At 47.5% G+C, this 14618-nt stretch overlaps 1 protein-coding gene across 1 annotated transcript; it reads right to left on the bottom strand.

Moving 5' to 3' along the window:
* Nucleotides 1-209: 209 nt before the first annotated feature.
* LOC107372884 (F-box only protein 33) lies at nt 210-13509 on the bottom strand. Its single transcript, XM_015941085.3, has 6 exons — nt 12717-13509; nt 8595-8705; nt 8347-8507; nt 8054-8262; nt 7307-7604; nt 210-7232 (listed from the first exon to the last, which is right to left on the bottom strand). Exons 1-6 carry the CDS (start codon nt 13148-13150, stop codon nt 6967-6969), a joined length of 1479 nt encoding a protein of 492 aa, XP_015796571.2. The 5' UTR covers nt 13151-13509; the 3' UTR covers nt 210-6966.
* Nucleotides 13510-14618: the final 1109 nt, after the last annotated feature.

Genomic DNA, 14618 nt, shown 5'->3' with positions numbered 1-14618 from the left:
GGTACTGTCAGACATCCTGATATCACGCTGAGCGCAAATGTCTTTATTTTGAAACCGGTCACTTTTCTCTCCATCGTGTTGTTTGTGTCATTCATTTCCAGTTGTCTCCGGTTGTTTTGTCTTGATAAAACCGTTAAGTCCTCAAGTCTCCGACTGCTTCCAAATATTTCCAAACAACAGATTAAGAAACAAAACAAGACAACAGGAAGTGACTTTTTAAAATATTTTTATTCACTGGCTAAAAAAAAAGAAGCATTCATTCAACATCAACTCAAATCAACTCTGGGCAGGTGGACCCTCAGGTGTTATCATCCATGTGCCTTTTCTTTTTTTTTGTGGCGTTTTCCAACATGGCCCTCGGCCTCTTTCCCTGCAGACCCGTCCAAAACACAACTGGGAAGAACAGATTCTACATTAATCAGACGTGAGCCAGACTTTGGGGAAGAGGCTGTTTTTTGATCCGTGTTGGGAACGCTCCAGACGTACCTGAAGCAAATCAGCTGATTCAGCATGTAAGATGGGTCGCTGCAGACCCGAGCCCACCCAGCTGTGTTTTGGGTCCAGTCTTTCTTTTGCAAACAGCTTTTTACACTCGGAACATTCAACAGTAATGATGGTTAAAACCCATTTCTGGAAAATAAACAAACAAACCACAACAACAGCGTCTGATTTACAAAGTCTGTGGTTTTTTACACGTTTCATGTTCAGAAACTGAACCCGGACAGGTGTTACAGAACACGATGATGCTTGTTGACACCTATACAAGTATGCACTGTGTGAGTTTATATATATATATATATATATATACTTTATTTATGCATATAGTTTATATTTCTTCCTCTATGGTTTTCTACAGACGCAGCCGGGCGTCGTCAGCACTGCCCCCTTGTAGCCACTAGTAAAACTGCTGTTAATGCAAACTGTCCTGATTTTAAACAAATGCACAACATTCGTACCACGATAAAACTGGGGCCGTCTAGCCAGTCTCACAGAGACCAAGAGTGAGCCGCCATCACCACTGCTGCCGCCGCCATCGGGCCGGCCAGAATCCAGACATCTGAAGACGAAACGACTCAAGATCCCACAAACGGTCGTAAGGCCAAGTATTGTCACTGCAACTTCTTCCTAGCGTACATCTTCACCACTCCGACAGGTGAGACTACGGGTTTGGAGTATGTGCACTCGTCTTGCATAGCTGTGAGCCGGACCGGGCAGCAGGCTCACCTGCCTGGATAATGAGGACCTTTGGCTCTCCACAAGAAAGACTTTGTTTAGCAGCCAGAAACGTCCCGGCCGCGGCTGCTGAGCTCCGATACCTCTGCACCAAAACCACCGGGTCCAAAAATCAGCGCCTTTTGTCGTTTCTCTACAACTACATAGCAGCAGGTACAAGTTCATACCATAAATAACCCACTCATCATCAGCAGCAGCTGACTGGCATCAAAGACGGGAGGAAACGAGATTTCTGGAAACAATCCCGCCGACGCGTCCAAACACTGATTGTACGACGGTGGACTTCCTGTGTTCGTTTTCCTCCATGAGGCTGAAACACACCAGGATCACATTCCTGCACGGGTCCGGCCCTTTGTGGGCTCACAGATGGCTCCGTTGTTGGAGCGTTTAGTGAAATTCAACAATAAAAAACAAACAGCAGAACTTTGTGGCGAGGAAAGCCCGGATCCAGAAACTAAAATCTGCCTCTGAGGGCATTTAAACGTCGAGCCCAGAACCATCATTCATCCTTTCAGACGTTTTCATTTCCAGAACGCTGCAAACATCCCGAGCGTCGGCACGACAAACGTTAAAGTTGGCATCGAGGTGGAGAGAAAACGAGTGTACTGTGCCTCCGAGCTCTCACTCAACCATACGTGTGAATCTGGACCTGAACGGCACGGCGATGGCGACCGTTTAAATACTCAGACGGAGCGAATGAGAGGCCAGCTCTGAGGATCCGGATCAAACGGGCCGCAGGAGTGCCGTTTTCTCTCCCAGGATAAACCCAGAAAAACACACGGCGTTCAAAACAACAAGAGAACTAAAGAGGCAGACTGGGCCGAGCACGGCTGCTCTTACGAACCCGTTCCTCGCCTCTAGAGCCTTTGAAACCACTTTCATGGCAAACGTTTTTACATATAAAGCTCTTTCTACTCATCAAACTTGAGCCTTCGTGCAGCAGAAACCAGTCAGCTTCCTCTCATGGCAACGTCTTCACCCGCCACACTGGTTCAGAACGTGAGACCGACTCATTTTACAGGCAGAAGCACCAAGATTTCACGTCTGACGCGCTCTCAGTAGGCTGTTTTTATTTTTGTGTACCAGACACAAAAGGCCCGAAAACACGGCCGACGCATGGCATCGCAGAAACACACACACACTCCCGCTCGGCTCAGACCAGCTGCTATTCCGGTGGAACTTGGCCCAAATCAGACCACTCAAAGTGAAAAAATATATACTACATTTGTTTAGATTTACTTTCATGCACAAGCTACAGCCGCGTAGTTAGCCAACCCGAGGAACCGAACCCTCCACGTGAAATGTCCCGCCCTTAGCAGAGAACACGCCAACAGCAGGAATAAGCGTTCCCATTGAGCAGAAGATATCCCATCGGGCATTTCTGATATCAGTAACATCTGGAAGCATCTGTAGGAGTCATGGCTGAAGCCTGCGCCTTTTGCTTTACATTCACTCGCTCCTCACAGTGAACCTCAGACAGAAACCGATGAGCGACGATGGCGGCGGCGAGCTGGCTGCTGAAGCTCCGGCCACTCAGTGATGAATCTGGGTTTGATTAATGATGTCTTGTTAACATGAACCCTGAGAGCCATTCAGAGGTAACAAACCGGCCACGTTTTGAGATGTGCAACAATGTTGGGTCCAGTACCGCGGTCCAAGTCTGCTTTGGTTTGAATTCCCTCCAAACTCACATCAGACGGTTTCTGAGCTCCAGCGAAGACGGGTTTGGACATACTAAATATCAGAGACAATACTGCGTTTGTTTGTGGACGGGCACTTCAGACGGACCCGGCTGCTCTACGGAGCTCTTTGGCAGCTTCATCAGAGGAGAACAGATCCACCGACTCCTGAGAGGCCTGAGCGGACGTTCCCTTCCATCCTCCGCCGTTTAGGAACCTGACCGCACCCTGAGAGCGAACGACTCCTGTTCCTGTCCCGTTCTGCGGCAGAAGTGATAGAACTCCACTACTAAACACACACACACACACACTAACACAGTCAGTCTCTCAGGTGTGCGTAAAACATTTCACAACTAACAGCTCGTTCACGCATTTATACCGGATACATGTGAAAACGTACGCAAAATATACAGGCACACTACAAGAGAAGTTAAAACACCCACATGGGGAATATACGCAGTGGTGTGCGATGGCGTAGCGCGTAACGCTGTAGCGCGTAACGCCGTAGCGCGTGACGCCGTAGCGCGTAACGCCGTAGCGTGTAACGCCGTAGCGCGTAACGCCGTAGCGTGTAACGCCGTAGTGCGTAACGCCGTAGCGCGTAACGCCGTAGCGTGTAACGCCGTAGCGCGTAACGCAGTAGCGCGTAACGCAGTAGTGCGTAACGCTGTAGCGCGTAACGCCGTAGCGCGTAACGCTGTAGCGCGTAACGCCGTAGCGCGTAACGCTGTAGCGCGTAACGCCGTAGCGCGTAACGCCGTAGCGCGTGACGCAGCGTCTCTAAAGTGCAAACTAACGGCAACAACCAACGTCTAACACAAAACTACGGAGAGCAAAGGTCTGGGAAGCAAAAAGACTCGGAAACTTTCGGACAGCTCAAATTTTAGCCTCCGTAGCCAAAAATCGCCAGACTGGAGAACCGAAAGCTCAGAGTTTCGAACACTGTTCACGTGTTTGAGTCGGTTCTGGTCTCTTTAGAAGAACATCACACTCTTAACTTAAATTTGGTTTTGGAGGCGAGTTCCTCCAGCCCTCGGACACAAAAACGGACCAGGATGTGCTTTCATCAGACTGTTCTTGAGCCGGCGGGCAACAGACGTCAGAGGAGGAAACTGTTGTTGGGAGTTTTGTAAATAACTGAAATGTTTATTTTTTTTTGCCCAGGGTTACATCTGGAAAAGCAAACGGAGACTCCGTCCCGCGGACGCATTTGGGTCTCCAACACGAGGACACTTGAAACAACGGTAACCAGAGCCGGTAAAACCGACTGTAAAAAGCAAACGGAACATAAAACAAAGAGGTTTTCTAGCTAGTCTGACGTACATTCAACTTAAAAAAAGACAACGCTGATTTTCTGCCTCTGACCGACACAAACGTCTGACAGAAGTTCTAAAAGACTTGCATTAAAATCCTTCACAGGAGATCTTAAAACACAAAGCCAACATGTCTAGTTCTGGATGCATCATGCTGGTGTGTCCTTCACCGCCGTCCTGGTACCAAAGTGCCTTTATCCTGAGATATGAACCAAGGACTGTACAGATCATCATGGCCGAACCATCAAGGTCCCTTCACTAGAACATTTGGTAACCGCGGGCCCGTCGCCGGGGCCGACTCATTCGGAAACGAGTAAAGTGCTGGGTGATGTCAACAGTTCCACATCAGGAGGTCATCTTGGTAAACGACAGACCATAATAACCCACAGCGCCTTTGTCCTGAGCTGACGCCATCGAGGAGGAAGATTCGTCTGACGACGGCTCTTCCTGACTTGAATTTTCTTGGTAAACACCTTTGCGGGACGTCAGACATCACCAACGCCCGCCTTGGGCACAAACGTGTCGATCGTGCTAGCACTTTGTGAACAAACATGGAAACACAAGATCGGCCGTGTCAGTCAGACGTCCTCCTGTCAGCTCAGACGTGCTCAGGCCCAGCGGGTCAAACACCGACACAGACGTGTGCAACGAGCAGCTAGGTCTTGCCTTTCTTTAGTCTTTGTCAACCTTAATCTTCAGAAACAAATGTACGATTAAAGTTTGCTAACCCTCGAAACTGAAGCAGAGGGAGGGCTTCTGTCGGACGGCAAGATAAACATCAGCATCGTCTACAAGAACAACTATCTGGAGAAAGTGAGGGCGTTTCCAAGGCAACTGTGACTCAAGATAAATAAAAAAAAAGACTGATTGTTTAGTACATCCTTCTCCTCCACACCACCACACTGTTGGAGTGATGTCACAGGCACACCTGAGGCGACAGCGCACCTTCAGCCACACGTCCAGGAACCTTGATGTGCTGAAGGAACCACAGCAGAAGCAGCACCAAGCAGGACCCGCTTGTGCACCAGCTGGGGTCTGGATGAACAACACCTCAGCGAATCCCCGTTTCCTGTCTCTGCTCGTCACCCTGAAACGTTCTTCAACGAGGAACGGCTTTCCTTCCTACAGTGCTGCTGGTAAATCTGCCACCCCAGAGCCGCGCCTACAGCTGCTGCTTCAGCTCGGCCTCAACAAGAACATGGAAGAACACAAATATGCTTCTACAAAACAAAAAACAAACAAACAAACAAATAAAACAGCCTTTTTTCTAGAATAGTTTAAGATCTCAGAGCCCGTCTGGTGCCTCAATGTCAGCGAGTAATTAAAATTACATTTCCACCAAACAGAAGAGCTGGAAACAGGCTCTGAATCAGAAATAATGCACGGAATAATCACCAATAAAGAAAAAAGGGTAAAATTTACAACCAGTGTAGAAGACAGAACACATTAATGTTGTTGTTGTTCTGGTTCTGAACATCAGTCAGAGGGGCTGTCCGCTGAGGCTCATCAGGAAGTGAGCAGGACAGGAAGCAGGTAACAAAAATCTTCTCAACACTGTCGGTAAGGTGCCAAGAAGGTCGCTCGTTTGACTCTAATCCTGAAACTGGCTCCTGAACTTCCACTAGAGCTTCCCGTCCTGCTGACGAGGCTCCCGAATCCGAGCGACGGGAAATGAAAGCAGCAGCTTTGGTTTTGTTGCCCAGGAAGTTGCTGATTTACAAACCAAGAGTCAATCCATCACCCAGCCTGTTCCAGCTGGGAGCAGGATCATAATAAACCCAGACTTAAGGACACACAAAGCCTTCTCAGGCGACAACGGCCCACACGGAAGACTAAATACAACAGAAAGGTTGAGAACACTCAGAGCGGGGAGGTACGGCAAGCATTGTGGAACAAAAATGGACGAAAAACAAAACATCATACAGAGAAGCTCTGAAGTAAAGGTGACAAACACAGAGCTGAATATGTGAGGGCAAGACCGGACCGGGTCGGGCCAGACCGGGTCGGGCAAGACCGGACCGGGTCGGGCCAGACTGGACCGGGCCAGACCGGACCGAACCAGGTCGGGCCAGACTGGACCAGGTCAGACCAGACTGGACCAGACCGAACCAGACCGGTTCGGGCCAGACCGGACCGGTCAGACCGGACCGAACCAGACCGGTTCGGGCCAGACCGGACCGGTTCGGGCCAGACCGGATCGAACCAGACCGGGTCAGGTCAGACCAGACCAGACTGGACCAGACCGAACTGGGTCAGACCAGACTGGACCGGGTCGGACCAGACCGAACTGGGTCAGACCAGACTGGACCGGGTCGGGCCAGACTGGGTCAGACCGGGTCGGGCCAGCCAGACCGGGTCAGACCAGACCGGGTCGGGCCAGACCGGACCGGGTCAGACCAGACCGGGTCGGGCCAGACCAGACCAGACCGGGTCAGACCAGACCGGACCGGGTCATACCGGACCGGGTCAGACCAGACTGGACCGGGCCAGGCCAGACCGGGTCAGACTGGTGTTAGAAGCAGCAGGTGATTCGTTTTAACAGACAAATGAAACCCACCAGAAGCTGAATGTTTTTTGTGGTTTCTGTAAAAATCAACAGGACTGATTCTGTGATAAAAATAAAATAAAAACAACTTTGTTCACTTGAATTTTTAGATTAGAGCTGCTTTAGGATCAGAGGTCTGACTCAACCTGGACTCGTTAGGCCCGGCCCCGTCCGGCTTCGGCTCGCCGTCCCTTGCCTACATTCCCGTGCAGAAGGCATGCAGCTCGCGGTGGAAGTGTTGGGTGGGCTCAGACAAAACCCTGCTGAAGTCCAGGCAGGGGTGCCAAACATGGCCCAGGCCCAGAGACACCTCCTTCACCAGGTTGTGGACAGGGTCTCCCTCCACATACAGGGACTGGTCCGGGTCGAAGTCGATGCTCTCCTCGGAGACGGTCAGAACGCGGAGACTGGAGCCACGGAGCCGAGAGATGGCCACCAGGTTATGGGACCAGACCGTGTAACCTGAGCGCAGAGAAAAGGTCAACAGCGGCGCCCCCGAGTGTGATCCATCAAACTCCTCCCAACCCCGGACTCACCGTGCACCACCAGAACCGCCAGCTGAGTACACCTCCAGGCCAACATTACCAGAGGGTCCTCGTTCCGGTTGACGCTGAGGTCAGGGAAGTCGGGGCCATCCCTCAGGAGCAGGAAATGGGTCAGTGTTTTGTTGTACTGCTGAGCGATGAGCTCCAGAATGGCGTCGCTCACCATCGTGCCGTAGCTGTCCAGGTGAAGCCGCTCCAGGGGAAGGCTGGGCTTTAGAACCCGGAGGAGCTCAGAGCTGTCCACCTCCAGTGCCATGATGTACACTCGAAGGTTGGCGCTCGCACGGATCTGGGAATCATCCGGAAACAGGGTGTCATTTACCTTAGAGGCCGGCTGATTTATTCAAATTTTCTACATCGGCTGAAATTATTCTTAATTTACTGCCTCTACTAGACTGATGAAAGGACCCGAAGGACCCCAACACACCGCTCTTTTAAATGTTTTGAGTTTGTTTTATATTTGAAGTTCAATAAATATTAGAGATGTAATGATTTATTTAATTCATATTACACACAGTGAGTGATCAGTTGTCTTTCACAATGAACGTGCTGCTAAGACGAACATATCAGCCATAATAATCGGGTTTAGATATCGGCCATCGGCAACAAATTCCTTAAAAAAAAAAAAAAAAATCGGTGTCGGCCTTAAAAAACCCAGATCGGTGGGCCTCTAATTTACCGTCAAGGTGATTAAATAATTAAGATACAGATGAATAAGGACTTTGGTTTAAACGTTACCAGCGCCTTCCAGTCGTCCTCGGTAGGCGTCCCTTCCAGCTGTTTGAACTCCAGGGCGGCGCCGTTGAGCAGCAGGGCCAGGCGGTGAAGCGGGGTTCGCCGCGGCGATGCTAACAAACCACAAAGCTCTGAGGTGAAGTCAGAAAACTCCAAAGCCAGGGAGTGAATGTTGGACAGCCGGTCCAGCTCTGACGGTGGGATGAGGGGACCTGAAGGACACCAGGACAGAGACACCTGAACCAGACCTGCTCCTGTAGGACGATGAGCTCAAGGTGAGCGAGACCAACACTGACCATGCTGGTGGTCCAGTAGACTAAGGTGCTGGAGGGTCTCGGCTGAAGGATTGGACAGACAGGCCAGGGAGCAGGGAGTCACCAGACCCAGCATGAAGCTGCAGGACAACCATCTGAGCTGCCTGCTGTTGGACAGCAGCTCCATGAACAGCTGCTGGATTCTGTCCAACAGGAAGAGCAGAACTCCAGTTTTATGATTCAAACAAACAAGCCATCCCAGTTCACACACAGCTTTCACACCATCTTACTCATTGATCTTCTTGTCTCCCTGGTGGATCTGATGCAGGATGGAGTTGTCCAGCAGTCCTTCCTGTTGGAGCATAAAGGTGTCTCCATACAGACTCAGCTTCTGCAAGTTTCTAAACAAAAGAGAAAGAAGAAAGCATTAGTCACTGACAGCAAATGGAATGAGTACAGAAATGACGCTTTACAACCTTTAGGAGACGTTCATTTCACACACATCAATAAAAAGTTTTACAGAAACGGCAACAACTGATCACGCAAGCAGCTCTGGGTGCTCTGCACTCCTGCACCACCGTTTGATCTCTTTACATCCTGTTATACAAAATAAACCTAGCAGACGCAGGTGACATGACACGTGTTGATGCTTTTGAAGGCTGGCGCCATAAAGACAAGGGTAAAGGTCCCAGAAACTCCAGGGAAAACTTCTGGTACAGAATGTTAACGGTGAACCGACGACTCCTCCGTAAACAAGGAACCAGCTGGATCCAACGGTCAGATGTGGGGTACTAGATAGTTTAGATGTGTAGATGAGGGATCCTGTGGTAACTAAATGACTCGTTAGCTGTTCGAGTGACCTCGGTTTGAAAACAACAGATTAGCTCCGATTTAGGGTCGTCACGGTAACCGGTGTAGCGGTAAACCTCGGCAAAAAAGTTGACAATAATAACAACAGTCTTGTTTAAAAAAATATATATCTCGGTGGGTTACCATGGCTGCGGTGTAGGCGCGGTGACCCTTACCAGCCACCGTATCATCTGCTGAAGTTGCCGGCGGCACATGCGCACTTTGTTGTTTACAACCAAAACTTTCTTGAAGCTAAAGCTGAAATAATGGCCAAAGGAGGCGACGGCAGCGCTCAGGACGTTTATTATCCCTCAAAGAAGACAAAGTGGGAAGTACGGGCATTTTTTGGATATTTGAAGAATGCCGAGGGACAGCTGATAGAAGACGGCTATCCTGTTTGCAGCACGTGCAGAAAAAGTGTCTGTGAAAGGCAGCAACGCTTCAAATCTCATGACACATCTGCGTGACCAACACCCACAACTCTACAGTCAACGCAAGGCAAGCTAACGTTAGCGTTTTAGCTAAAATGCGTGATCCGAGGATTTGGGTTGAGGGAGAATGCAACGAGTCGCTATATAAAGCAGCCGCAGCGCCGCTACCTGCATATAAACCGTGTCGCGGACACCCCCATGTTGAAATGATGCTATGCATTACGGGGCTCCCAGGGGCAGATAAGAGTTGGTCTCTCTCCGAGAATAATTATGAATTTAACAATGATTACTGCCTGATGACATTTTCCCACATCTGCAAAGCTCACTGGAAGGACACAAACCGAGGACAATATTTTCCTGATATACAGGGTTTATTACTCAAGTAAGGGTAAAAAAAGTATCTGATTAGAAGGCTACTTGAGTACCGAGTATCATCTGATCTAATATTTTTAAAATGATGACATCAAACAGACATAAAATAAGAAGTTATGGGCAACTATTGGTATTTTAAAGACTAAAGGGAAAAATGTAAACAAATAAACAACATAATTACAAAATAACACATTTTAGGCAAAATTTAGACACAAACTGAGGACAATATTTTCCTGATATACAGGGTTTATTTAGTTGTCTGAAAATGTAGCACGTTTAAAAAATACCGCGATAATACCGAAAACCATGATAATTTTGGTCACAATTACTGTGAGGTTAAATTTTCACGCCGTGACAACCCTACTCTGATTAAACATAAGAATCCTAAAACAAACACAGATCTCCTGTGAAATATCCCCCCCCCCCCCCACACCTGTTCATAAAAACACTAAAGCAGCGCTGACAGACAGGAAGAGACTGAACAAGCTAGTTAGGAACGCTAGTTCGGGTCTGAACTGCCCACTGGATTCTGTGGAGGACGTGTGTGATGGGAAGATGCTGGCAAAGTTGACCTCCATTCTGGAAACCCCCTCCCACCCACTGCGGAGGCCACGGACATCTCTTAGGTAAACCGACACAAAATGTAAATTTAGCAGAACAACACCACTTCTAGGATGTTCCGTACCACACCTAGTTGAAACCATCGACATAAATATATGGACAATGGGTTTCCATAGGCTCCAATAACAAGTTTTTCTGCCAAAATGGGGGGTGGCCACCACCGCCATTTCGACCGTGTCACAGGTTCCATCAAGCCCAGACAATTCCATAAAAGGGAAGAGAGGAGGAGCTGAGGGTGGGGCTGTAAGGCTGGGATCGACTGACAACACCCGGTCGAACTAGCTACAAGCTAACCTGAAGCTAACCCAAAGCTAACACGGAGGTGGGAGCTAAGCTAACGGAGGTAGCAACCTAGCTACAACCGGAGTTAACTGTGCACAACACCAGAGCTTCTGAGTCAGAGATACGCCGGGCTGACCGCTGGGTAAAACCGGGTGGAACACAGAGGTCTCCGAGAGCTCCACAAGCCGGCAGCCGCGCAGCAGACAAGTGCCGCTGCGATCTGAGATGCACAGAGCTGCCGCTGGGGAGAACCGGGTGGAAAGGTTTCCATCCTAGAGCTCCACAAGCCGTCAGCCCGCGCGCAGCAGACAGAAGCCGCGATCAGACAGAGATGGACCGGTCTGCGGGGAGGGGATAAGGGTGGAAAACGTCGGTCTCCCGAGAGCTCCACAAGCCGATAGTCGGAACCCAGATCCACCAACATGTTATATTTCAACCCATTTTCTAAAGTGCAGCATTATGTTAAATGCACTGGGTTTTACCCTATTACATTTAAATTTCATGGTTAAACAGTACATGTTAAAATCTAAGCTCAGCTCGGCAGTGACCTAAAATACATAAATATATAATTTTATTTACTGAATAAAATGAAATGGAGACTCCTTGGACGCTCTATTAGTGCAATTAATGCCACAGCAAGTCATTTTGTCCAACAATTGCACAAATAATATCCAAAAAGAACACACAAATGCAACAACTAATGGTCTAAGTTGAGAGACTGAAACTGACGGAACAGTTTCCAGGCCAGACCGAGGCTCTACTGAGGCCTTTCCACGGAGCTAGCTCTGTGGTCACGTGGGTCTGATGCTCATTAATTATACAGAATTTTAGACTTTTAATACACTTAAACAGAAGAGTGAGAAAACAATTCATCCCCCTCAGAGTTGTCATGAGTGTAAACTAGATCATTTAAACAAAAAACATGTTTTGGTACCAGGCTGTAAACATGTTTATTTCTGCTGTGAAATTGGTATTTTTAACATGGGAGTCAATGAGGATTTGCTCGTTTCTGACACCAGCCCCTAGTGGATGAGGGTGGAACTGCAATTTATTTCACTTCCGGGTTTGACTCAATTTCAGAGCTGCATTGTGGGGGCCTGGTTGAAACACACCCATCCACTATAACAGCTATTAACTGCGTATTCCCGTCAGGGTTAGGACTGCAGTAACATACTGTAATTACCCCCACTTGGACTAGCAGTTTGCTCGTCAATCTGATCAAAACTGCCCTGTTTCTCCAAACTGAGGCTGTTCATGTAGTTTTCTACATCAAGTAAGGATTTATAATTCAAATGGTTTCACACATAACCCTAACCGTTCATAACCCTTTCACAGGACCACACATGAACCGCCCATTTGACCAGGAGCTTCCTTCTCTGTGAGACAAAGAGAAAACTTTTGAATGGATGCTAGAAAGTTCTACAGAACAATGGAGGCGTCATGACTACAAAAGGAAAGTTGTTTATTTTTTCCCCACAGAAATAAAATGTCCCAATGAATAATCCACCTTTAGTCACTTCACATAATATACATGTTTATATCTATTTACAGTATAAAACGCTTACAGTTTTCTACAGAACAGCAGATACATGAAAAGGGAAGTGTGTGTGTGCTGAAATCAGCAGGTCACAGCCAACAAAGCCTGCCAGCTGCACTGAAGCTGCTCTTTCAGCCACCAGAGCAGAATAAAAACGTGAAGCTGTTAAATGTAAAAATGTCAGCAGATGCACACGAGCTGTTAGCTCCACAGCAGACACGACACGATTACGTAACGCCCTGTCAAGGTTTGTTTACAGCAAATGCTGAAAATTTCCAACAATGAGCGACTTTCTGAACCGGATGCTAACACAACCTCACCTATTGTTTCGGATGCTGGTACACACGCACAACACCTGGTCCAAGAAGGTGGCCATGGCGTCCCTCCATCGCTCCGAGTGCTGCTGGTCGCCATCAGGACCGAGAGGCTGCTCCATCCTGGCCGACGACGGGTCGTTGTTCAGCGGGCTGACGTTACCTTCCACCGGCGCGAGCTCCAGCTGCAGCTCGCGCACAAAGGAGCCGAACTTCCGCATGAGGAACTCCAGCTTGGAGGTGTCTTCGGAGCCGTTACAGCCGCCTCCACCTATCCGCAGCTTGAGCTCGGTCCACAGCGCGGGGTAGAAGAGACACTCCCTCCACCGAGAGCACACAGCCGAGGCCCGGAGCTTGTCTCGGTCGGACAGAAAGGAGAAGATGTGGACGATAAGCTCGCTGGGCAAAGCCATGGCTCCGACACCCCCGCACAGAGCCATGGCGACCTGTCTGGAAGACTACAAGCTAAAGAAATCGTACAGCCTTTTCTTTTTAAATGATGCTGCGGGGGAAAGCGCCAGCGACGGCTCTTCCTCTTGCTGGACAATTCGGTTTCAGCTTTGCCTTCAATACTAGTGGAACGTACCACTTTGCTCCAAAGACGGAAACATATTTAATAAGTTCAACGACGAATAAAGGTGTGTAATCTTTTGTAGTTTGGTGTAATTATTATTAAAGGTCCCCCATAATGTGATTATTGTAATTTTAAATCTTTACGATTTAGAATTATCCACGCTTTTACCCCTGTGCGTTGCTAAATGGTATAGTCTAAAAGAGTTCTTATTTTTGCCATACTGCTTTTCCCCACAAGAGGGCGGTAGATCCTCAGAAAAGAAAAACTATATGATTTGAGCCAACACGTGATGTTGGTTTCCAGCAGGCACCCCCGCAAGGCCACTGTTGAATTTACCTGTAATTTTATTTTTTTCTAAGTGAAAAACTCCCATCAAACATATGACGAAAATCTGCAGTTGTCTCCTCTTATCGAGGAAAAACTTTTAAAAATATTTTGGTTCACGCTGGAAATAAATGCCTCAAGTTGTTTAATCAAAATTCCCAACTTCATTGCATTAAAAGTATTTCATTGAAATCTTGCATACATTACCGTTTCATCCTCATTTAAACAGCAGGTGAGCCTACTCCTACAAGCAGCTACAGCCTTAAACAATCTGAAAGAGGAAATTTGCAATCTCAGCAACTTAAAAATACTTTTTATTTACAATTTAAGATCTGCAATACTCACATTTTAAACATAAACTCAAATTTTAAACATAAACTATCTCAGATGTCTTGGCATTATGTTTCACTGGTAATTAAATAAAATTTCCCCATTTTCTAAAGGCCGAAATATTTTCCATTCACAAATGTTTATCTTTTTGTATATTTTACTAATTTGTTCAAATTTCTTTACCCATATTCACAGGTTAAGCAGCATTCAATCTATCCTCATGAGCATTAAGTACTCCTGCAATAACTAAATGTTATGGAAATGTTATAAGGTTGTGATATTAGTTGAAGAGGCACAATCACATAATTAAAAATGTATAACTTGAATGAAGATTAAATAATATTTATATGATCCAAAATAACCTCACTATCTGCTAATTATCAATTATGTATATAAGTTTATATATAAAATTATCATTATTGTTATACCTGTCCTTGTTGCATCCAGATTACTGCAGACCTGCAGAGATTTGTCATCATTTTTTTTGCAGCAGCAGCTTTGGTTTTCTGCTGAAGCGTCCTTGAGCTGCAGCGTTAATCCCACTTGTTGGCTGATGCTGCACCCTAACCAGAGGCAAAAAACACACACTTTGATCTTCATCAGAAATTAAAGTACATCACTTCAAATGAGGCCTGATGTAGCTGAATAGCAATGGGCTGGAGGGACGTGCCAAAACTGGG

The sequence above is a fragment of the Nothobranchius furzeri genome, chromosome 18 (genome assembly GCF_043380555.1).
Source record: "Nothobranchius furzeri strain GRZ-AD chromosome 18, NfurGRZ-RIMD1, whole genome shotgun sequence".
In the NCBI taxonomy this organism is placed as follows: domain Eukaryota; kingdom Metazoa; phylum Chordata; class Actinopteri; order Cyprinodontiformes; family Nothobranchiidae; genus Nothobranchius; species Nothobranchius furzeri.
This window is presented reverse-complemented; position numbering and strand designations above follow the sequence as displayed.